At 41.9% G+C, this 25,819-nt stretch overlaps 1 protein-coding gene and 1 long non-coding RNA gene across 3 annotated transcripts in view; one reads left to right on the top strand and one right to left on the bottom strand.

Moving 5' to 3' along the window:
• Positions 1 to 25,819, top strand: part of polg2 (polymerase (DNA directed), gamma 2, accessory subunit) — a 68,026-nt gene that overhangs the window by 29,118 nt on the left and 13,089 nt on the right. For both annotated transcript variants that reach the window (XM_043715038.1, XM_043715039.1), the window contains 3 exons: positions 3,634 to 3,807; positions 9,413 to 9,553; positions 23,134 to 23,214. In XM_043715038.1, coding sequence (XP_043570973.1) covers positions 3,634 to 3,807; positions 9,413 to 9,553; positions 23,134 to 23,214 — 396 coding nt within the window. The remainder of the gene's footprint in view (positions 1 to 3,633; positions 3,808 to 9,412; positions 9,554 to 23,133; positions 23,215 to 25,819) is intronic.
• LOC122562266 overlaps positions 1 to 25,819 on the bottom strand; it is a 37,639-nt gene that overhangs the window by 6,446 nt on the left and 5,374 nt on the right. The window contains exon 3 of the long non-coding RNA XR_006315271.1: positions 745 to 792. This is a non-coding gene — a long non-coding RNA (uncharacterized LOC122562266). The remainder of the gene's footprint in view (positions 1 to 744; positions 793 to 25,819) is intronic.

The following is a 25,819-nucleotide window of genomic DNA, read 5'->3' as shown; positions in this document are numbered from 1 at the left end:
GTCATGTACCCTTGCACCTGGGAGGCAACATACCAAACATGAGTCTCTCTCGCCCCCACAAAACCGCCTATCTGTGCCCCGAACTATCGAGTCCCCAATAACTATTGCTCTGCTCTTCTCCACCTTTCCCTTCTGAGCAACGGGGACAGGCTCCGTGCCAGAGGCCTGAACCCCATTGCTTACCCCTGGTAAGTCGTCCCCCCCACAATTATCCAAAACAGTATACTTGTTCTTGAGGGGAACGGCCGCAGGGGATCCCTGCAGTGGCTGCTTCCTCTCAGTCCCCCTCACTGTTACCCATCTGTTTGCAATCTTTGGAGTTACTACTTCCCTAAAGCTCCGATCTATGACCCCCTCTGCCTCCCGAATGATCCTAAGTTCATCCAACTCCAGCTCCAGTTCCCTAACACTGTCTTCCTTTCCACCTATCCGCTCCACCCTGCCCTGTGACTTACCACCTTCACCCCCACCTTCACCTACCTATTGCATTCTCAGCAACTTTCCACAACCCCCAGTCCCACCCTGCCTCCAACTCCCCTATTCCTGATGAAGAGCTTATGCTCGAAATGTTGACTCTCCTGCTCCTCGGATGCTGCCTGACCAGCTGTGCTTATCCCAGCACCACACTTTTCAACTTTGCATAACATGTGCCAAAATACATTGGAGCTTTGCCTTTGTGAAGATTACCTCAATTGTGATTTTATCCTTGCATCAAATTATTTCCCATGCTCACAATTAACTCACCAAATTTCAACTTGACACCTCTTACTGCGCCACTGTGAAGGTGCAAACCTGAAAATTAGCCAAATATGGTAATTCAATATTTTAAACTTCACACAGATTTATATATCTTCAAGTGAGTAAAAAAAATTTTGTCCATTTTATGTTTGGATGTGATTGTAAGTTTGCTCACTGAGCCGGTGGATTTGTTCTCAGATGTTTTGTCACTATACTAGATAACATAATCAGTGAGCCTCTGAAGCACTGGTGTTCTATCTCGCTCGCTATTAATGTGTCTTGGTCTATTGTGGTGTGTAATATCGTATTGAGTTCTTTTTCTGAGAGGTTGGTAAATGGCGTCCAAATCGTTATGTTTGTTGATGGAGGTCCGGTTTGAATGCCAGCCCTCAAGGAATTCCAGTGCATGTCTATGTTTAGCTTTTCCCAGGATGGATATGTTGTCCCAGTCAAACTGGTGTCCCTCTTCTTCTATGTATGGATACTAGTGATGGTTTGTCATGTCTTTTGGTGGCTAGTTGGTGCTCATGTATCCTAGTGCCTAGTTTCCTGCCCATCTGCCCAATGTAATGCTTGTTGTAGTCCTTGCGGAATATTTTGTATATGACATTTGTTCTGCTGGTTGTTGGTACAGGGTCCTTTTAAATTCGTCAGGAGCTGTTTTAGTGTGGTGGGCTACCATGATGCCTATGGGCCAGAGTGGTCTGGTTGTCATCTCTGAGATGTCTTTAATGTATGGCAGAGTGGCTAGAGTTAAATTGAATTGAATTTATTGTCATGTGTAACGAGGCACAGTGAAATGTTTTGTCACATAGTTAAGTAGCATCAATAAGTAACTAATAGGTAACAGTGGCAAAAACAAAAACACAGGTACAGGTGAATAATAAAAGTTTGAGAGTCCATTCAGTACTCTATGCAATCTCTGGGCATGTTGTCGTCTTAAGGTCTGTTGTGTAGGAATCGGCAGACTATGCTTATTGGGTATCCATTGTTCCTGAATATATTGTCAAGGTATTTTTTTCTCCTCCGCTTCTGTTAGTTTCTGCATGCTACAGTGTGTTGTGTTTTGTTTAAATAATGTCCTGATGCAGCTCCGTTTGTGGGTGCTGGGACGATTGTTCCTGTAGTTGAGTATCTAGTCAGTGTCTGTGGCTTTCCTGTAAACGCTGGTCTGTAATTCTCCATTGGCCTTGCATTTCACTGTGACCTCCAGAAAGGGGAGTCTGTTGTTCTCTTCCTCCTTGGGTGAACTTTATACCAATAAGGATGTTGTTAGTGTCTTTGTGGGTTTCTTCTAATTTGTTGCGTTTTGTGATGACAAAGGTGTCATCCACACAGAGGACCCAAAATTTGAGTTGGATTGTGGGAAGGGCTGTTCATTCTAACCTCTGCATAACTGCTTCTGCTAAGAGTCCTGATATTGGTGATCACGTAGGCGTGCCACTGATTTGTTTGTAGGTCATGTCGTTGAAGGTGAAGTGGGTCGTGAGACATAAATCTACTAGTTGAGGGTGCTGTCCTTGCTGGTGGAATTGGTGTTGTCAGATGTTTGTGTCCTTGGTTCGTCTAACAGTGAGGCCAGTGTTTCTTTTGGCTAGGATAATGGATAATGTTTGTTGATGTGAATAGGGCCGGTTTCTACAAAACAGACCTAAACAAGACCCAACATGCCCAGAAACTCTAGCCACTCTGCCATACATTAAAGACATCTTGGAGATGACGACCAGACTACTCTGACCCCTAGACATCCATGGTAGCTCACAGGGCGAAAATGAGGACTGCAGATGCTGGAGATCAGAGCTGAAAAATGTGTTGCTGGAAAAGCGCAGCAGGCCAGGCAGACAAGACCCAACATGCCCAGAAACTCTAGCCACTCTCCCATACATTAAAGACATCTTGGAGATGACGACCAGACTACTCTGACCCCTAGATATCCATGGTAGCTCACAGGGCGAAAATGAGGACTGCAGATGCTGGAGATCAGAGCTGAAAAATGTGTTGCTGGAAAAGCTCAGCAGGCCAGGCAGCATCCAAAGAGTAGGAGAATCGACGTTTCGGGCATAAGCCCTTCTTCAGGTAGCTCACAAACATACCACCATACTGAAACAGCTCCTGATTCATTTAAAGGACCCCATACCAACAACCAGCAGAACTAATGTCATATATAAAATACCCTGCAAGGATTACAACAAACAGTACATTGGGCAGGAAACTAGCCACCAAAAGACATGACCCACTATCACTAGTATCCATACACACAGACAAAGAGAGACACCAGTTCGACTAGGACAATACATCCATCCTGGGACAGGCTAAACAAAGACATGCACAGGAATTCCTCGAGGCCTGGCATTCAAACGGGAACTCCATTAACAAACATAATGATTGGAGCCCATTTACCAACCTCTCAGAAAAAGAACCGGAAGTGATATCACCCAACACGAGGCATTCGGATGGGTATATGAATAGGAAGGGTTTGGAGGGATATGGGCCAGGTGCTGGCAGGTGGGCCTAGATTGGGTTGGGATATCTGGTCGACAGGTTGGACCGAAGGTTTCCATGCTGTACATCTCTATGACTCCATGACAGATAAATAGCAAGCAGGACTGAACGCCAGTGCTTCATCGGAGGCTCACTGATGTACCTAGCATGGTGACGAAACATTTGAAAATAAATCTACCAGCTCAGAGAACAAACTTACGACCTCATCCACAACCTGAGCTACAAGTCTTCTCCAAAATCATATGCTTGAAATTGTGCATTAATCCATTTTGGCACCATTGTTACTTGTTTTTATATTAGGTAGGAAATGTAAAAGGTGATAGCTACATTGTTAATTGTTGCATAGCATCTTCCTATGTTTTATTCTGTAAGTGTTATTTGGTTGCCTTGTAGTTTGCCAAAAATCCATCCAATTTTACAGCTGGTGATTTCCAGGATCATGATGGAACTAAAGGAGCAGCCCTGTATTTCAGTTTTCCATGGGGGATGGAACCAATTGAGAAGTTGCTAAATCTGGGAGACAAGCAACTTGTGCTTGAGCACCATGGAAATAAAACAAACTTAAAAGTATGAGTATAAATTTTTTTTTTATTTGTAGTATAAAATGTATCATTAAATAGTGCTGAATTCTGCACAGAACATTTTATTGTATTTTCAAAATAGTTGTTATAGATTTCAAGTTGGATATCATGCCATTACTACCTTACCTTGCTGAATTACCTGATCTCACCAAGAGTAGCCTACTAAAAAGTGAGGGGAAAAAAAATCAGCCAAGGTTTGTTGCTTTTTTTATTTGAGCAATTCCAATTGCATGTGTGTGGGATCACAAGTAAGAACAGAATTTGTGAAGCTAATATTAACTTTTGATACGAATGCTCTTTTCTATGAATGTCTATGGAGCTTTTTGCACACTTTTGGTCATTTGGTAGAAAACTTACATTTCAGTCAATGTCGTGAGTTCAAGTCCCAATCATAATTTGAGCATATTATCTAGGAATGTAGAAACATGAGAAGGCCATGCAACACCACCATTCAATATGATCAAGGCTGATCAAACAGTTCAATGCCTTTCATATACCCTATAAAACACAGAAATAGAGAACACACACCGGGTCATCAACGCCACGCTCACAGGAATCCGATTCACTAGAGAGGAAGAAAAGGACAACCAACTCCCAAAGGACAACCAACTCCCATTCCTAGATGTGATGGTACAGAGAAAATCTAATGGAGAATTCACCACAAAGGTATACAGGAAAGCCAGACACACAGACCAAGTCCTGAACTACGAAAGCAACCACCCCAACACACACACAAGTTGCATCAAGACACTATTCAAAAGGGCCACAGCACACTGCAGTACGCCAGAACTGCAAAAAGAGGAAGAACACCTCTACAATGTATTCGCCAAAAACGGATACCCCTGCAATTTCATCAACAGATGCCTAAGGGAAAGACAACAGAATGAGGACATGCCACAACCCAAAGGACTAGCCACGTTACCATACATCAAGAACATTTCTGAACTGACAGCCAGACTACGGCAACCACTAGGACTCATAACAGCACATAAACCAACAGCCATTCTCCGACAACAACTCGCCAGAACGAAGGACCCGATACCCAGCATGAGCAAAACCAATGTGTATAAAATCCCATGCAAGGACTGCACAAAACACTACATAGGACAAACAGGAAAACAGCTAACGATCCGCATCCATGAACACCAACTAGCCACGAAACGACACGACCAACTATCCTTAGTAGCCACACACGCAGATGACAAGCAACATGAATTTGACTGGGACAACACTACTATTATAGGACAAGCCAAACAGAACAGCCAGGGAATTCATAGAAGCATGGCACTCTTCCACAGATTCAATCAATAAGCACATCGACCTGGACCCAATATACCGACTACTGCAACGGACAGCTGGAACTGACAACCGGAAGCAGCAGATTCAAACCACTACAAATGGCGGTGGAAAGATCATAGAAGCGCTTCACAGGAGGCTCCCAAGCACTGAGGATGTCACCTAGACAGGGGACGAAATATCTGCAACACAAATTCCCAGCTCAGCGAACAGAACCACAAAAACGAGCACCCGAGCTACAAATCTTCTCACAAACTTTGAACCCTATAATCCTGTACATCACTGGCAATAAGAAATCTATCAATCTCTACCTTACATATATTCAAAGATGGAATTTCTATGGCAGAGAATTCTAAAAGTTCAGAATGGTTTGAGAAAATAAATGTCTCCTCATCTCCAATCTAAGTGGCATGTCCCTTTTTTTAAGCTGTGCCCTTTGGTTCTAGACTCCCTAACCAGGGAGAAAATCTTATCTGCATCTGCCCTTTATCCTTTTTAGTGTTTTATAAGTTTAATGAGATCATCTCACATTCTTTGAAACTCTAGAGCATACAGGCCCAGTTTGACCACGCTTCATAGGAGTCCTGTCATTCCAAGAACAAGTCTGCTGAACCTTTGTTGCATTTTTTATGGCAAACATAGTTTTATTGAGATTAGGAGATCAAAACTGAACATAGTACTCCAGGAACTGTCTAAACAAACTCTATACAATAGCAGAGTTTAGATTAGAGTGGTGCTGGAAAAGCACAGCAGTTCAGGCAGCATCCGAGGAGCAGTAAAATCAACGTTTATGAAGGGCTTTTGCCCGAAACGTTGATTTTACTGCTCCTCGGATGCTGCCTGAACTGCTGTGCTTTTCCAGCACCACTCTAATCTAAACTCTGGTTTCCAGCATCTGCAGTCATTGTTTTTACCTCTATACAATAGCAGCAAGACATAACTACTACTGCTGTATTCAAATCCTCTTGTAATATTCAATTTGCCTGCCTTGTGGATTGCTCGGTCCCTTGGTACGTCTACTCTTTTCAACTTCTTACCTTGTAGGAAATACTCTGCATATCTGTTTCTCCTATCAAAGTGGATAATCTCACATTTTTCTATTTTCTGTTTCATTGTCCATGTTCTTGCCCATTCACTAACCCTGTCCAAAACTCCATCACAATACATGTTCCCACATGGCTTTGTATCATTTACAAATTTGGAAAAATTACATTTGGCCCTGAACTCAAATCACTGATATGTTGTAAACTGCAGGGGCCCAAGTACTAATCCTTGCAGTGCCCCATTAATTACAGCCTGCCACTGTGATTTGTTCTGATTCTGTTTTCTGTCTGTTAGCCAATCATTAATTCAGACCAACCCATTATCTCCATTCTATGTGCTTTAATTTTTCTCAGCAGCCTCCTATGGGGGACTTTATCAAAAGCCACCTGAAAATATAAGTACACTACGTCATTTATGAATTTTGTTAATAACATGTTCAAAAATTAGTCATAGAAACCATATAGTGCAGAAAGAGGCCTTTTGGCCCATCAGGTCTTCATTGGCTAACACCACATGGAGTTTTTACTATGGCCAATCCACCTGACCTGCACATATTTGGACTGTGGGAGGAAACTGCAGCACCTGGAGGAAATCCACACAGACATGTTGAGAACATACAAACTCCACATAGACAGTTGCCCAAGGCTCGAATAGAACCCAGGTCCCTGACTTCCACTGACATATAAAAATGACATTTGGCTAAAATGAATGTTGAAGGGTTTATGCCCGAAATGTCGATTCTCCTGCTCCTCTGCTGCCCCTGACCTGTTGTGCTTTCCCAGCAACACACTCTCGACTAAAATAAATGTCAGTTAGAGACAGTGTGAGGGAGTTTATAATGGGGAAGAGAGAAATAGCAAAGAAGCCAAATTATTATTCTGTGTCTGCTTTCACTAAGGAAAGTACCAGAAGTCCCCAGAACTAGCGATCCAAGTGCCCAAGGAGAAAGGGGGTTTGAAGGAAATTGTCATGGGTGTGAAGACTGTATTGGAGAAATTAATGAGTCTAAAAGTTGATAAATCCCCAGGACCAGATGATCCACATCCAAGACTTTTGAAGGAGATTGTTACAGCAATAGTCAATGCATCGGTAATTCTCTCCCAAAATTCTATAGATTCTGGAATGATTTATATGGATTGGAAGATAGAAATGTCGCCTAACTGTTTAACAAGGAAGAGAGAGAAGTCAACTAATGACCTGTCAGCCTTACATTAGTAGTAGAGAAAATATATAATCTATCCATTTCATCCATATGTTTATCCAATGACCGTTAAAATGCCCTTCAAGTTGGCAAGTCTACTGCTGTTGGAGGCAGTGCGTCCCATGCCCCTACTTCTCTCTGAGTAAAGAAACTACCTCTGACATCTGTCCTATATCTATCACCTCTCAATTTAAAGCTATGGCCCCTTGTGCTAGCCATCACCATCCCAGGAAAAAGGTTACCACTATCCGCTCTATCTAACCCTCTGATTATCTTATGTCTCAATTAAGTCCCCTCTCAACCTTCTCTCTAATGAAAACAGCCTCAAGTCCCTGAGCCTTTCCTCATAAGATCTTCCCTCCGTATCAGGCAACATCCTGGTAAATCTTCTCTGAACCTTTTCCAAAGCTTCCACATTCTTCCTATAATGTGATGAGTTTTGACTTTCTGCATTTTGAACTATATAGTTACCAAAGGTACTGTAATGATTTTTGAAAGACTACTATTGCCTATGTCTAGTTATGTATAGGTCTTGCAGCATGCAAATTGCCTGCTGTATTTGCCTATTAACCACAGTGAAACAAGGAGATGATGGCCTAGGGCTATTATCATTGAATTCATGGTCTGGCATATCTCCCATTTGGCCATTACCATCAGGCCAGGGCATGAACCCTGGTTCAATAGAGAATGAAAAAGGGCATGCAAGGAGCAGCACCTGGCATAAGATCTCAAACTGGTGAAGTGACTAAACAGGACTGCTTGCATAGCAAACAATGTAAACAGTAAATTATAGACAAAGCTAAGTGAGCCCAGATCCACAAATCAGATCTACTTTCTGCTATTCTACTGCATCCAGTTGTGAATGGTGGTTGGCAATTGAACCTCTCACTGGAGAGGAAGACTTGACCAATATCCCCATCCTCAATGATGAAAGAACCAACACAACAGTACAAAAGGTAAGGCTGAAACATTTGCAGCAGTCATCAGTCTTCAGTCAAGGAAAAAAGGGATGGAGCAACTGGATAATGCAAAGGCTTTGGGCTCTGACAACATTCTGGTGACGATACGAAAGCCATGCTCCAGCTCTTGGTGCTTCCCTAGCCAAGCTTTCCAGTACATTTACAATGATGGCATCTACCCAATAATGTGAAATATAGCCCAGGATGTCCTATACACACACAACAGGACAAATCCAATCCAAGCAATTACTGCTGCATTAGTCTCTTCTCGATCACTAAAGTGCTGGAAGGTGTCATCAGCAGTGCTATCTAGCATTATCTGCTCAGCAATAACCTGGTCAGTGACACCCAGTTTGGGTTCCGCTAGGGCCACTCCGTTTCTGGTCTCATTAGGTTAAGAGATTCTATTTATATGTTTGGGTTTCTTTGGATTGGTGATGTCATTTCCAAAGAAACCGAAACATATAAATAGATAGCAGGAATTATCAGCAGTTCTTTGCCTGAGGCCCACTGAAGATGTTACCTAGTAGGGTGACGAAACCTCTGGAAATGAACCTTCCAGCTCAGAGAGCAAACCTACATCCAAAACCTCAACCTGAGCTACAAATCTTCTCAAAACTCACTTCCATCGAGAAAGACAAGGGCAGCAGGTACGTAGGAACAGCATCTGCGTGTTCCCCTCCAAGCTTCACCAGCCTGACTTTGAAATATTTCATTGTTCATTCGCTGTGACTAAATCAAAATCTTGGAACTCTTTCCCTAATGGCATTGTGGTTCAAGAACAGCATATCAACAGCAGAGGTTCAAGAAGGCAGCTCACCACACTATCTCAGGGGCAACTAAGAATGGACAATAAGTACTGGCCAGCCACATCCCATGAGTGAATTTAAAAAAAAACTGGCAGTTCATTTTCAGTGAAATATCTTGATTTACTTGTGATTCATGATAATCATTATATGAATCAAAGATCTTTGCTTTTAACCATGGCAAGAATGAGTGATTTTAGGTGATTAATGATATGATTTTGCAATGGGGCGTACAGTGCCTAACAAATGTGCCCGTGCTTATCAGGACTTACTTATCTCTAAAAGGGTCGAGATGGGAGGAAGACTGTCATTCCACATGTTCTGTCCGTAAGTGGGAATCTGGACCGAGGAGCATTAGCCCTTTTGTTTGATTCATTGCAACTTACTAAGAATGTTGAATCAAAACACAAATTCAACCAAAAGAAGGTACGTTATTTTGCAAAATGATTTGTATTTAAATAAGATTCAGTAAACTGTTTGTTTCTCACTAATTGTGGAAAATAGCCAGAATTTGAACAAAAGTACTGCTTTGCACATTTTAGCAAAATGATACCAATAGGTAACTTCTCAGATAAAATTTGAATGTCTTTTCCCCTTCCTTTAAGTCTCATTTGTGTATATCATCCTCTGGTTTCAATGAAGAGCATTTTATCTCCTGTCTCTGGCAACACATGCTTTTTAAATAGTTCATCTAGGTTTCTGCAAAGTATCTTCCCATACTTCTGTAGTGAATGTAACAAGGTCAGCCAGGTGGATATCACAGAATGAATTCTATGATTGGACCAGGTTAACAGCCCCAATCAGGGAGCCATGACTGACAGATACAAACAGGAGTGTCTAAGGTTCTGTTCGCTGAGAGCTGACTCTGAGGAAGCCAGACTAGTGTCAAGTACAATGCACGTGCAAATAAAGGGTGACTTGATGGGTTACCAGCCTCCGTGGTGTTATTTCAGTGCTGACAAGAGGAAAAAATATGATCCTGAATAAATTGCTTGTAACAACCGTCTTTAAATTGGGGTGAGCATTCCTAGTATTTTGCCGATATTTGGGAAGCTTGACCCATTTGACCCTGCCATAGAAAACTGGGACAGTATGTGGAAAGACTGGATTTTTTTTTCTAGGTAGATCAAAAGTAACAAATAATTCTCCTGACAGTGTGTGAACCTGCAGCTCCTTGTGGTTATTAAGAGCCTAACATTTCCTGAAGCACCAGATACTAAAACCTTTCAAGAGTTAACAGATTTAGTTAAGGAAGATAACAATCCCAAGCCACCTCTAATTCTGAGATTCTATAGTTTTTACCCAACAGTTCAAGAACCGGGAAATCTGTATCAGGATTTTTGAGGTTAAGATATCTGGCAGAGGCATGTGACTTTGGACATTCAAAGACCTAAATGGGCATAGAGAACTCATAGGCCAATATCCAGGAGAGTGCACAACCTGGAAAACCCAGTTGCATCTGGCTTGGAGCAATTAAATTGTTTGGCAGCATCCACATTAGAACCAATCAAAATAAACACCTGGTTAAATAGTGGTTGATACTAGCGCAGCTGTATCAGTGATTGCAGAACTAATCTAACAAAATTCGCTCTGGACTCCCCTTTTAAGTTTGCATAAGATCTCAGCTAGACTGAGGATCTATACTAGGGATCCTTTGTACATTAAGAGTACAACTTCAGTTCCAGTCTCCTATGAAAAACAGCTTGTTCAGTTACCACCGATTGTAGTTGTAGGAGCGAAATCCCCAACCAAGGGCAAAGTCTCAGGAGGCAGGCAGAATTCAGGTACGTGGCAGTCTTTATTGAAGCAGTCAATGGATCATGAAAGGAGAAGGCTAAAGACTCTCCCTGAATCTGGCCTGAACATGAGGACTCAGTTATCTCCTTAATCTACAGCTTAGATCAGAAGAGAGGTCAATGATGCTCTAGTTTATACAGCAAAATACAATATTTTTATGCATTTGTTACAATAATCGCATACAACGTGATCACTGTGCCCTTCCCCTTATTCTATGCAGCCAATCCTGTGAAACACCTAATCAATGAAGGACACCCCTGTGGACTGCCCTAGGTCCCATGTTCTCATGGTGTTTAACAGACATTGTGATCTCCAGGTTTGGGATCTTTCCATGTGTCGATTAATTCACATTCTAAAGTGACTGGCTGTACTCCGTTCAGACATGCCCCTGTCTTGCTTATCTCAGAGGACTGCTTGAATTCTGTTTTTACTGTATTCGTTTGCTATCTCTATCAAATTCTGTTACTCATATTTTCCCACTGCCCGAATTATACAAAAGACAGTTGGTTCTCACTAATTGCTATAAGATTTATAATATTAATTTCTATTATAAAGTTAGTTATATGTAAACCTCTACTGTTAACCCTCTTTAGCTAAAATGAGTTGTGGTGATCATTGCATTTTGGTTATATATGTGTATCTATAAAGTTGAAATCTATCTCTGATTTATTTGAAGAACCTTTAACTAGAACCTATTTCTAAGTATTGTGAATAACTTCAAAGAAACAACTAATTACAGCAAAATATTTTTATCTGCTGTTTCCACAGCTGCATGATGAGCTAGGCTGTAACATTTGGCTGTCTTCTGGAATGAGAGTTACACCTTTTGTCCTAACTAACTCTGTTCACCTAATGGGACAACATCCTTGCACTAATGAGGCTGGAATCAATCACTTGTCATAGTTTAATGAACTTGTTTGATCCTTTAGATTTGTACTAGCCATAATCCCAATTGTCCATCTGTGTTTGTTATTGCAGGAGTTTATCTTCTCCTTAAATATTTGTTTCAAATCTTCAAACTGTCTGCACTTGGACATTTCCTATCAAAATCTCCTTGCAGCTGTTGTTTACGCAAGGCCTCCTTTTGCCTCAGCATAACCCCTTTTCAAAGGTATCGTTACATCTCACTTAAATACTGGAGCAGGCTTTTAATTCTGTTTATCCCTTATTGGCTATTTTATGTGTCTCAGCTATAGACATCCCTTTCAGTATTAAAAGACTTGAGCCCAAGCCTGATGGAGCAAAATTGGTTGAGAAAGATTCACACTGGCTCAACGTTTGTCGATTAGAAAATGGCTGCTGAGTGAAGGGTTGATGAAGTGAATTTTCCCAAAACACTGATTTTCCTCCTCTGATGCTGCCTGACCTGCTGTGCTTTTCCAACACCACACTCTCTATTCTGATCTCCAGCATCTGCAGTCCTCACTTTCTCCTGCTTGAGTGAAGTCCTAACTAAATACCCAGAAGGTTTTCAGGAAGGTTTAAAGACTTTAAAAGGAGTCAAGACCACCTTGCATGTTGACCGTGAAGCAATTCCATAGTTCTTCAAGGCCTGCCAGTGCCATTACAGGCAAAAGTAGGGACATAAATCAGGAGGCTAGAAAGCAAAGGAATCATCAAACCACCACAGTTTGCAGAATGGGCAGCACCGCTCTTACTGATTGTGAAGCATGATGGGTCAGTTTGCCTTTATGGGGATTTTAAATAAATGGTAAATGGCTTTTCACAGCTGGATAAATACCCAATCCCTCGCATAGAGGACCTGGATACAAAGTTGGTTAGGGGTGTCGTCCTTCACAAAGCTGTACATGTGCCATGTGTACTTGCTATTGTGATTAGATGAGGATTCCCAGATATGTTACAATTAATACCACAAGAGTTAGTATCAGTAGTGCCATTTGAAGTATCATCAGTTTGTGCCACTTTCACTGGAGATGGAGAACATTTACAAAGTCCTACTGCAGGTCACCATTGATCTGGATTAGATTAGATTTCCTACAGTGTGGAAACAGGCCCTTTGGCCCAACCAGTCCACACCGATCCTCCGAAGAGTAACCTACCCATACCCATTTCCCTCTGACTACTGCACCGAACACTATGGGCAATTTAACATTGCCAATTCACCTGACCTGCACATCTTTGGACTGTGGAAAGAAACTGGAGCACCCGGAGGAAACCCACGCAGACACGAGGAGAATGTGTAATCTCCACACAGTCACCTGAGGCTGGAATCGAACCTGGCCCTGTGAGACAGCAGTGCTAACCACTGTATCACCCCATGGTTGACATGTTAATAACAGGGAAGACCAATAAAGAGCATTTAGAAAACTTGGACATAGTCCTTAGATTTTCTTTGAAGGGAAAGTTGTGTTCCAGGCACTCCAAGCGACCCAATTGGGCTATGAAGTTGACAAGACTGTGTTACACCTGTTGGTAGATAAAGAGAGGGCAATCAAAGGTGCCCCGGCTCCCAGTTCTGTACCAGAGTTTAGGTCTATTCCTTGGGTTAATGAATTATTACGAAAAGTTCATATATAACTTTGACTCCATTCTGGCACCCTTACACTTTCTATTATAAGAGGGTCAGCCACGGAAGTGGTCTCATAGCCAAGACATGGCCTTTAAGGAAGAGAAGAAGCAGCTATCTTTGTCTAAGCTGTTGGCACACTATGATTCCAAGCAAAATCTGGGAGACTGACATACGATGTCTCTCTGTATGGCATCCAGTTAGTGTTTGCTGACAAGGACCAAAATACCATCAGTAACTCCCCCATTCATGGGAATGGACTTAGTTACACAATGATTATGCCACCCCTTTCATGGGCTCAACATTCTTCATTATTGTGGATGCTCACTCAAAGTGGCTGGACTTGCATGAGGTTTATTTGTAAATAGGGGGGGGCGATGATAGAAAAACTACAAGCCTTTTGCAATACATGGCTCTCAGAAATTTTGGTCACTGACAATGGGTTATCATTTGTCAGTATAGAATTTGAGTATTTCCTAAGGTCTAAAGGCATCATGCGGAATGAGCAGTCCAAAGTTTGAAGGTAGGCTTAAAGAAACTGTCTACAGCTTCACTCCATACTAAACTCTCCTGGTTCCTATTTGATTATCGGGCCATCCCTCCTGCAACTACAGGGACAGCTCCAATGGAGTTGCTAATGGGGAGAAGACGCCACACTGGGTTAAGTCTGATCTTCCTTGACTTCAGGGGGGTCATGAAACGGCATCAGGAACGCCAATGCCAACCACAAGACTCCACTAAGTGAGAGAATCTATTTACTTTAGGGGACAAAATTTGGTGTCAACTGACCCTGTGTGGATAAGAGACAAAGAAAACTGCAAATATTAGAATCCAAGGTAGACCAGCAGGAGGTTGGAAAAACACAGCAAGCCAGGCAGCATCAGGAGGTGAAGACATCAACATTTCAGGTGTAACTCTTCAGGGGTGAGTGTAAGGGGAGCTGCAGATAAAGAGGGTGGCGGGGGCAGGGTAGCGAAGCGGGAATAGGTGAAGACCGGCAGAGGGTACGACTTGGTTGATCAGTGGGAAAATAAATCCAGTCGGTGGCTGGGAGGAGGGGGAGGGGCTGGGAAGGGAGTCAAAGGAAGGGAAGGAAGATTATTTGAAATTGGAGAACTCAATGTTGAGTCCTCCGGGCTGTAGGCTGCCCAGGTGGAAGATGAGGTGGTGTTCCTCCAATTTGCATTTGGTTCATTGTGGCAATGGAGAAGGCCAAGGATGGTCATGTCGGGAAGGGGAAGAGGCAGGTCCTGTGACATACAAAGTTGAGGTAGGTGAGATGGTCTTGAACAAACATGTGGACTACATGAAAGCTGCAAACTTGCAAACAGGACAGTAGCAAAACATAACCTGACCCCTTGAAACAGCTGGAAAGGCTGTCGGAACCTGTGGTTGCTATGACACAATGAACTGTAGTGAGGTCTACCAGCTCCCATATGTTGCAGTTACAACACACTGCCTACATCTCTATTAAATTTAGATTTTTAATTTTTTTAGTTTTAAACTTAGTTTCCAATCTGTAGGTATTTATCCTGTTTAGTTTTTAATTTGAAAACTCAAAACAGGTAGAAGAAAGAAATATTCCCCGAGCAGTCGTTTACCTGTGATGTCACACTGATGTGTTCACTTGATATTGCTGTGGCTTACCTCAGCTCTCAGGCCTTGATCTGCTCCTGCCCCCACTCATCTGGGAATGTAGTTTGGGAAAGCAGTACGTCCCTCCCGTATTTCATTGAACACGCACCTTCACAAAACACCCGGGTTCCACTCTTTGCAGCATGCACTGTTGTATTTTGCATGTTTTGTGGGATGACACCTCATTTTTCTCAACTCAAGAAGGTGCTATTATTACTTCCTTGATAATTGTTTTCAGCTTTTCTTAATTATTCCAGGGAGCTTTTCTCATTTCTTTCTAGAATGGTGGTGTTACATTTGCAAACTTCCAACTCGTGTATTTACTCCAAAGGGTTCTTATTCTATTCAACCTGTGATCCCAGAAATAAGTTTAGTAAACCTTCATTACATGCCTTGTAAGACAAGTGTATTGTTGTGGGTAAAAATTATCAGAAATTACCTCCAATTCGGCTACAGAAATTTCAGACAATCCAGTACTGAAACAATGATTTAAACTTTATTGCATGTAGCAACCAAAATAAGACTCCTCAAGTAAGAAAGTTAAGCTCCTCACAACCCAACCTGGTTATTACTCAATTAATAGTGGAATTTGGCCATGTTTCCAGCAACAGTGATCTGTCTACAGAAGTGTCGAGGGTTCAATTCTTATGCAAAGTTGTTCTGCTAAGGGTGGAGTTCTGGTGTTCGATTCTTAGAACAATTTTCATCCATAATGTGATCAGTTGATTTTTTTTAAAAGAATCCTTTCATCCAAATTACTGCAAGTCTGCAGCTTGCTGCCTTCTCAGAATTAGTTTCTTTGTTACGTTATGTCTGAACGATCTGTTCAAAGGCAAAGCTTTCCACTGTAGCAGTGGTGGACTCTCCCTCTTTATGGGCATTTAAGCGGGCATTGGATAGGCATATGGAGGATAGTGGGCTAGTGTAGGTTAGGTGGGCTTGGATCGGCGCAACATCGAGGGCCAAAGGGCCTGTACTGCGCTGAATTCTTCTATGTTCTATGTTAACTCCTTAAATTCATCTGCAGGGCAATCCTTGTCCTTGGTGGCAATAAAGTATCCAGTTTATCAAGCAGGTGTCAAAGCAGTTTTGTTCATGTAGCCTCTACTCTGCCTTTTGCCAGATGTGGCTAATTGCTTTCAATTCCTGTTTAGGTTTGTCCTTGTCCTTTAGTAGTTTATTCCAGACAGATTTGTTGCTTCTTCTTTCTGTGTGTAACAATTTATCTTTTTTTGATTTGTTCAATCCATGAACCGCTATTAAGTTCTGAAATTTATAATATCCTTCCAAAACCATATTCTGTACTTCAGTTATGATTTCACCAAATCTCTGTATAATTACAGAAAGGGTTAATCCCAAGGACACTTAAATCATTCTGAATGGTTTTTATCAGCGGAAGTAGAGTTGAGGCCGGAATCAATGTTGAAGCATGTTTGAGGGGCTGAATGGTCTACATCTAATTTGTACATGCAGGTCGTTCTGCTATAATGCGCGTTTCATTAATTCAAATTTGCTGTATTGCAACTGGGGAGACTGTTTCTAATGCATGAACTTTTACAATGTGTGGTGGTTGTACATCGCCAACACTTTAAGCATTGTTTCTAAAGCGCAATCTTTCTGTATTGGGAGGGTTGTACAAGAATGCAACCATCGCATTATAGAAGAACTACCTGTATGTTCTTTTGCACACTTGTTCACCAATAAGACCATTTTTTTAAAAAATGGAACAGGAGTAGGCTGTTTGACCCCTCTAGTCTGCTCCACTATTCCATGGTATCAAGGCAGATCTAACATTGTTCATATCTATTTTCCTGCATTTTCCCCATCACCCTTAATTTCCCTACTGATCAAGAATCTCAGCCTTAAATATAAACAATAAATCTGCCCCCACTGCTGTCTGTGGCAAGGAGTTCCAAAGACTCGACCCTCTGAGAGAACAAATTCCTCCTCATCTCAGTATTAATTGGCTCCCTTTTTTCTGAGACTATGCCCTCTCGTCCTCAAAGTCCCGTGAGGGGAAATACCTCTCAGCATTTACCGACAAACAGCCTACCCTGCCAAGCCCCTTAAGAATTCTGTATGTTTTAATGCAATCACCTCTCATTCTTCTCCATTCCAGTGGGTAGAATCCCAATTTAGCCTTTGCTTACAAGACAGTCTCTCCATACTGGGCATCATCCTAGTGAACTTTCTCTGAACTGCCCCTAAAGAAATTATATCTTTACCTAAATAGGGGAACCAAAGTTGCTCATGGTATGCCAGATGTGGTCTCACCCGTACCTTGTACACTTGCAGTAAGACTTTTGAAATAAGGGGCAACATTCCATTAGCCTTCCTGATTATCTGCTACACCTGTGTGCTAGCTTTCTGTATTTCCCAAGTGCCTTTGTGTTGTAGCTTTGTGCATTTTGTTCTCCATTTAGATTACTGTTCTTTTGTCCTCCCATCCAAAATGAACAATTTCAATTTTCAATGTCAACTTAACCTATCAATATCTCTCTGTAAACTATATGCATCTCTGCCTTTCCATCGATTTTTGTGTGGTCTGCAAATTTGGCTATACTGCCTTCACTTACTTCCTTCCTCCAAGTTATTGTAAACAGATGTGGTCCCAGCACTGATCCACGTGGAACCCCACGGGTCACAAATCACCAACCTGAGAAAGAACCCCTTATCCCCACTCACTGTTTTCTGCCCATGAGGCAATTCTCTTTACATGTCAATGTACCACCACTAACACCATAGGCTCTTAGCTTATGACTTAACCTTTTGTAAGGTACCTTGTTGAGCACCTGACAGGTTACTTTTACCCCAAATACAAACATTTGCTGGTGAAATTGAGCAGTTCTGGCAACATCTGTGCAGAGAGAAGTAGGTTTGTCCATTGTGACTTTTCAGTAATGAAAGAAGAAAGTGCTGGAGAAATTCAACTGGTTTGGCAAAAACTGCGGAGAAAGGAGAGTTAACATCTTGACTCTGATATGACTCCTCTTTAGGACCTCTACCTTTCTGGCTGGGAAAAAAGCAGTTCCTCTATGCAGCACTTTGTTTTTATTTCAGGTTTCCAATATTGGCATATTTTTGTTTTTATACAACTTCTTCAGAACTGATTATTTTATTTTGGTTACTTTCCCACCTAGCTTTGTACCATAAAACCTGGACATGTCCTTCGTATAAAATGTAGATGAGCATTTGTTCTTATGGCTCTCCACTAATAAGACTACCAACCTGAAAATTATAGGGTTATACTGACTTCTGTCTGTAAGTTCAATTGCATAAGGCCATATTGTGTGCAACTATTGTTTTGTATCCTGATTTATTGAATACCTCTCTAAATGTACAATTTCTAATGGTTCTTCATTATTTTCCTTGCTAGTTATGACCTTAAGCTCAATAAATTTGTCTAATATGATTTATTTTTCATAAAACTTGACTTGGCCTAATTATTTATGATCATGTAAGTGCTTGCAAAGAAAACTAGCCTTTAGCGCTCTGTTTTCTTTCATTCCTATCTAGATTGGCAATGTTATATTTGCAATCTTCCAATCTGAAGTTTTTGGTGGGTTCACCAAGCACCTTGATTTTCTTTCAAACATTTCGTCTCCCTCCGGGTGACATCTTCCCTGTTGTGTAACCTCCAGATGAAGCACTTTTGTCATGATCTGCCCTGAATTTATACAGTTCTGTTTTGTCAGGTGGCTCTACTTCTAGTTTTGTACTGAAGTGATCTGATGGGCTCTATTGCAACATGTTTGTTTATAAAACCTGTAGACGAATACCAGGCCTCCAGGAATTCCCAAGCTTGTCTTTCTTTAGCCTGAAAGAAAAGAAACACTGATACAAAGTCTTTGCCAATAAAAGGCATCCTAACAGCTTCATCCGCTGATGCCTGGCATACAAACAACACCAAGACAACATTGTGGTTGTCAAAACCCCCCCCAAAAAAACATTCTGACCACACTATCCTGCCTGAGGATGTCTCTGAACTGACAGCAAGACTTTTGTCTTCTGAAAATAATGACAGTACACAAACCAGAAGCCATACTTCACCAGTAAACATTCCAAGACAAAAGACTCCATACCCACAACATGCAGGAGAAATGTGATGTTTAAAATACCTTTCTGCAACTGCGAGAAAATTTACATAGAACAAAAGGGCAGGAAATTCGCTGCCAGAATACACTAAGATCAGCTTGCAATACAACAACACGACCAGTCGTCCCTCATATCAATACACACTGACAATGAAGGACACCAATTCAACTGGGGCAGCGTTACAATACTGGGCCGGCTAAACAAAGACAAGCTTGGGAATTCCTGGACGCCTGGTATTCATCCACTGGTTTCATAAACAAACATGTTGCAATAGAGCCCATCAGATCACTTCAGTACAAAACTAGAAGTAGAGCCACCTGACAAAATAGAACTGTATAAATTCAGGGCAGATCACAACAAAATTGCTTCATCTGGAGGTTACACAACAGTGAAGATGTCACCCAGAGGGTGACGTTGAAATAGACCCCATCTACAGACCACTTCAGTACAAAACTAGACTGTAAATTGGAGAAAGGCCAATTTTGATGGTATGAGGCAAGACCTTTCGAAGGCTGATTGGAGGTAGATGTTCGCAGGTAAAGGGACGGCTGGTAAATGGGAAGTCTTCAGAAATGAGATAACAAGAATGCAGAGAAAGTATATTCCTGTCAGGGTGAAGGGAAGGCTGGTAGGTATAGGGAATGCTGGATGACTAAAGAAATTGAGGGTTTGTTTAAGAAAAAGAAGGAAGCATATGTCAGGTATAGACAGAATAGATCGAGTGAATCCTTAGAGTATAAAGAAAGTAGGAGTATACTTAAGAGTGAAATCAGGAGGTCAAAACGGGGACATGAGATAGCTTTGGCAAATAGAATTAAGGAGAATCCAAAGGGTTTTTACAAATATATTAAGGACAAAAGGGTAACTAGGGAGAGAATAGGGCCCCTCAAAGATCAGCAAGGCAGCCTTTGTGTGGAGCCACAGAAAATGGGGGAGATAGTAAATGAATATTTTGCATCAGTATTTATTATGAAAAAGGATATGGAAGATAGAGACTGTAAGGAAAAAGATGGTGGCATCTTGTAAAATGTCCAGATTACAGAGGAGGAAGTACTGGGTGTCTTGAAACGGTTAAAGGTGGATAAATCCCCAGGACCTGATCAGGTGTACCCGTGAACTCTGTGGGAAGCTAGAGAAATGATTGCTGGGCCTCTTGCTGAGACATTTGTATCATCGATAGTCACAGGTGAGGTGTCGGCAGACTGGAGGTTGGGAAATGTGGTGTCACTGTTTAAGAAGGGCGGTAAAGACAAGCCAGGGAACTATAGACTGCTGAACCTGACCTCTGTGGTGGGCAAGTTGTTGGAGGGATTCCTGAGGGACAGGATGTACATGTATTTGGAAAGGCAAGGACTGATTCGGGATAGTCAGCATGGCTTTGTGGGAAATCATGTCTCACAAACTTGATTGTGTTTTTTGAAGAAGTAACAAAGAAGATTGATGAGGGCAGAGCAGTAGATGTGATTTATATGGACTTCAGAAAGGCGTTCAACAAGGTTCCCCATGGGAGACTGATTAGCAAGGTTAGATCTCATGGAATACAGGGAGAACTAGCCATTTGGACACAGAACTGGCTCAAAGGTAGAAGACAGAGGGTGATGGTGGAGTTTTTCAGACTGGAGGCCTGTGACCAGTGGAGTGCCACAAGGATCGTTGCTGGGTCCTCTACCTTTTGTCATTTACATAAATGATTTGGATGCGAGCATAAGAGGTAAGTTTGCAGATGACACCAAAATTGGAGTTGTAGTGGACGGCGAAGAAGGTTACCTCAGATTACAAGGGGATCTGGACCAAATGGGCCAATGGGCTGAGAAGTAGCAGATGGATTTTAATTCAGATAAATGCGAGGTGCTGCATTTTGGGAAAGCAAATCTTAGCAGGACTTATACACTTAATGGTAAGGTCGTTGGGAGTGTTGCTGAACAAAGAGACCTTGGAGTGCAGGTTCATAGGTCCTTAAAAGTGGAGTCGCAGGTAGATAGGATAGTGAAGAAGGCATTTGGTATGCTTTCCTTTATTGGTCAGAGTATTGAGTACATGAGTTGGAAAGTCATGTTGCGGCTATACAGGACATTGGTTAGGCCACTGTAGCAATATTGTGTACAATTCTGGTCTCCTTTCTATAGGAAGGATGTTGTGGAATTGAAAGGGTTCAGAAAAGATTTACAAGGATGTTGCCAGGGTTGGAGGATCTGAGCTACAGGGAGAGGCTGACAGGCTGGGGCTATTTTCCCTGGAGTGTCTGAAGCTGAGGGGTGACCTTATAGAGGTTTACAAAATTATGAGGGGCATGTATAGGATAAATAGACAAAGTCTTTTCCCTGGGGTCGGGGAGTCCAGAACTAGAGGGCATAGGTGTATGGTGAGAGGGGAAAGATATAAAAGAGAACTAAGGGGCAACTTTACCACGCAGAGGGTGGTTATGTATATGGAATGAGCTGCCAGAGGATGTGGTGGAGGCTGGTACAATTGCAACATTTAAGAGGCATTTGGATGGGTATATGAATACGAAGGGTTTGGAGGGATATGGGCTGGATGCTGGCAGGTGGGACTAGATTGGGTTGGGATATCTGGTCGGCATGGACGGGTTGGACCGAAGGGTCTGTTTCCATGTTGTACATCTCTATGACTCTAGACGTGGAACCACTTGACACAATAGAACCGTATAAATTCAGAGCAGATCACAATGAAAGCACTTTTCTGGAGGTCACACAGCAGTGAAAATGTCATCCTGGAGGGAGATGAAACATTTGCAAGAAAATCGAATAGCTTAGTAAACCGACCAACAAGCTTTATCTACACCCCAAGCTACAGATTTTCGTAAAACTTTAAACCTTCCAGTCTGCCCAAATAGCTATGTAAAGTTATCGGCACTTCTGCAACCTGTTCACCCCATTGTTTTTAATGTTTGCGCACATTTCACATGTCTTGCAATTATCAGATTTTGTTCACTTCAGATTGGATGAGGTGGAGTTTTAAGCTGATTCAATTTATTTATGCAGTCTGATACTTTCGTATACAGAAGGCAAAACCAATTAAAGTGTTATTGAAGTAGTTCTTAAATAATGTATTTACTATTTTCCCTACTTATTCGAAACAAAACAGTAGTGGCAATTATAAGTAAAAATGGAAAATTGCACAACATATTTTAATAACCACCAAGAATATCCAATTTTCTAGTGGGAATCTTTCTATCAAATCTTATTTCTGCATCCATCTTCCAAATTTGATGTTTGAAGCTATGGCTTTCTCAGTCCTTGTAAGAGTTGTTTCTGGTTCTCAGCATAGCTTTCTGTTTTCCCGTACTACTGCCTATTGTCAGTGTACACTTACAGGTTATGCTCCCTGAAACTTTTTCTGCCATACTATATGCTACTATTTGTGCTTCTAATTTTATTGATGCCATTTAATAGTGTGTTTGTCAGTTTAAGTGTACACATATCCCTTGTGGGGAGATGGGACCTGAATGATGCGCATCTCCCTCTCCCAAATCAGCTATTTCAGTGAGAGATTAACTTTGAGGATGGTGTCATTTCATATCAAAACAAGTTCCAATGTTTGCTATAGCAATTAGAGATACTTCGACAAACATTGTAATTAATGTGTTTTTTTCATAGTGTTCAGCGATATTACAGACTTGATAGCGAAACCACAAAACCACCAGATGACAGGAACCGATACTCCGGAAGCATTTGTTGCAACTAAATTTAACAAATATATTGCTGAAATGTGCAAAAACAGATGTGCACTGAAGTCAGTTTGCAAAATAAATAAGCAAAATAATTTTATTTAGTAGTTCTGTGCCTATAAGGTAGTTTTGGGTCATTTATAAATTGGACTGTTGGTTTTCTTTTACCACTAGTTATGTCAGTGCTATCTAGTAAGTTAATTTATTGCTGCGGTTTAAACATTTTCTTTGCTGAAAATAATGTCACAGCTGTTCCATTTTTAGGTGCTAAAACTTCATCCACGGTTATCTCCAATTAAAGTGGGTTTGGACATGGGCAAGGGACCTACAGTTGAGTTGCGTCAGGTATGTTTGTGAAGAACTCCAGAAACAATGAAAATAGGCCACTGATCAACTGTCTTTCCCGATGATTTTGATTGCATAACTTGCTTTGTTCAAACCAAGTTGCAATCACGTGGCCTTGCAACATCTGTTACACTGTTCTGAATTTTTAAATTATGTTTGAATGCAAATAGCGTATTTGTATTCAGTAATAAAGCTTTCATCAGCGAGGACATTTTGCTCTATGTACTTTTGGAACCTGAACAATCTATCTAAACGACAGTTTGTGGTCATGCTACACCGTGGAATAGTTTACACAAATAAGAAGATTTATTTTGTGGCGGGGGAGGGGGGGTAGAATTTTTTTTTTATTCGCAGAATGTGGACAACTCTGGCCAATCCAGAATTTATTGCCCAGAAGGCAGTTAAGAGCTAACCACATTGCTGCAGATCTACAGCAGACTTGGGTAAGGACAGCAGTTTCCTTCCCTAAAAGACATTAGTGAACCAGATGGGAATTTCCACGATCAACAATAGTTTCATGGTCATTGATAGGTTAGTTGCAGATAGATAGGACAGTGAAGAAGGCATTCGATATCCAGCCTTAATTGGTCAGAGAATCAAGTAAAGAAGTTGGGAGGTCATGTTCTGGCTGTACTGGACATTGGTTAGACCACTTTTGGAATATTGCATGCAATTCTGGTTTCCCTCCTATTGGTAGAATGCTGTGAACCCAGGGGTGGAGGGTTTGAGCTATACGGAAAAGCTGAATAGGTGGGGATGTTTTCCCTGGAGCTTTGGAGGCCGAGGGGTGACGTTTTAGAGGTTAATAAAATCGTGAGGGATGTGGATAGGATAAATAGACAAAGTCTTTATTCTGGGGTGGGGGTGTCCAGAACTAGAGCATAGGTTTAAGGTGAGAGGGGAAAGATTTAAAAGGGACCAAAGGGGCAACTTTTTCATGCAGAGGGTGGTGCGTGTATGGAACGAGCTGCTAGAGGAAGTGGTGGATTTTTATTGAGTTCACATTCCACCATCTGTCATGGTGGGTTTTGAACTTAGGTCCCCAAAGGATTACCTAGGTCTCTGAAATAGTACTTTAGTAATATTACCACTAGTCCTTCCCAAGCTCAGTCAATTAAGTAATTAAAGAGAAAATGTTATATTTCTGTACTGTAAATGATCTTTGGAAATTAGATTAGATTACTTACAGTGTGGAAACAGGCCATTCGGCCCAACAAGTCCACACCGACCCGCCGAAGCGCAACCCACCCAGACCCATACCTCTACACCTAACACTACGGGCAATTTAGCATGGCCAATTCACCTGAACTGCACATTTTTGGACTGTGGGAGGAAACTGGAGCACCTGGAGGAAACCCCACGCAGAGACGGGGAGAATGTGCAAACTCAACACAGTCAGTCGCCCGAGGCGGGAATTGAACCCGGGTCTCTGGTGCTGTGATTAAAATAACTGTTATACTTATATAAAAAGCAAAGTGTTGTAGCATATGGAGACCCAGACCATTGAAAGCCTGAAGGTATTGTTAGATGGTTTTTCTTAAAGCACAATTTCTATTCTCTCCCTTCCACTACCAAAAACAGTTTATATTGAGCAGCAACCCAACTATGAGTTTTAGCAATTACTTGTCAGAAAACTTGATCACAAGGTGACAATATGGGAAGAGGGCAACATAGAACAATACAGCACAGAACAGGCCCTTCAGCCCACGATGTTGTGCTGAACATTTGTCCTAGCTTAAGCACCTATCTGTGTCCCTATCCCGCTTAAAGGTCACCAATGATTCTGACTCTGCCACTCTCACAGGCAGCGCATTCCATGCCTCCACCACTCTCTGGGTAAAGAACCTACCCCTGACATCCCCCCTGTACATTCCACCCTTCACCTTAAATTTATGTCACCTTGTAACACTCTGTTGTACCCAGGGAAAAAGTCTCTGACTGTCTACTCTATCTATTCCCCTGATCATCTTGTACACCTCTATCAAGTCACCCCTCATCCTTCGCCGTTCCAATGAGAAGAGGCCTAGCACTCTCAACCTATCCTCGTACGACCTATTCTCCATTCCAGGCAACATCCTGGTAAATCTCCTCTGCACCCTCTCCAAAGCTTCCACATCTTTCCTAAAGCGAGGCGACCAGAACTGCACACAGTACCCCAAATGTGGCCTTACCAAGTTCCTATACAGCTGCAACTTCACCTCACGACTTTTGAATTCAATCCCTCTGCTAATGAACGCTAATACACATAGGCCTTCTTACAAGCTCTATCCACCTGAGTGGCAACAAAGATCTATGAACATAGACCCCAAGATCCCTCTGCTCCTCGACCTTACTAAGAACCCTACCGTTAACCCTGTATTCCGCATTTTTATTTGTCCTTCCAAAATGGACAACCTCACACTTGACAGGGTTGAACTCCATTTGCCACCCCTCAGCCCAGCTCTGCATCATATCTAAGTCCCTTTGCAGCTGACAACAGCCCTCCTCACTATCCACAACTCCACCAATCTTCGTATCATCTGCAAATTTACTGACCCACCCTTCGACTCCCTCTTCCAAGTCATTAATAAAAATTACAAACAGCAAAGGACCCAGAACTGATCCC

This window comes from Chiloscyllium plagiosum, chromosome 24 (assembly GCF_004010195.1).
Source record: "Chiloscyllium plagiosum isolate BGI_BamShark_2017 chromosome 24, ASM401019v2, whole genome shotgun sequence".
NCBI lineage: Eukaryota > Metazoa > Chordata > Chondrichthyes > Orectolobiformes > Hemiscylliidae > Chiloscyllium > Chiloscyllium plagiosum.
This window is presented reverse-complemented; position numbering and strand designations above follow the sequence as displayed.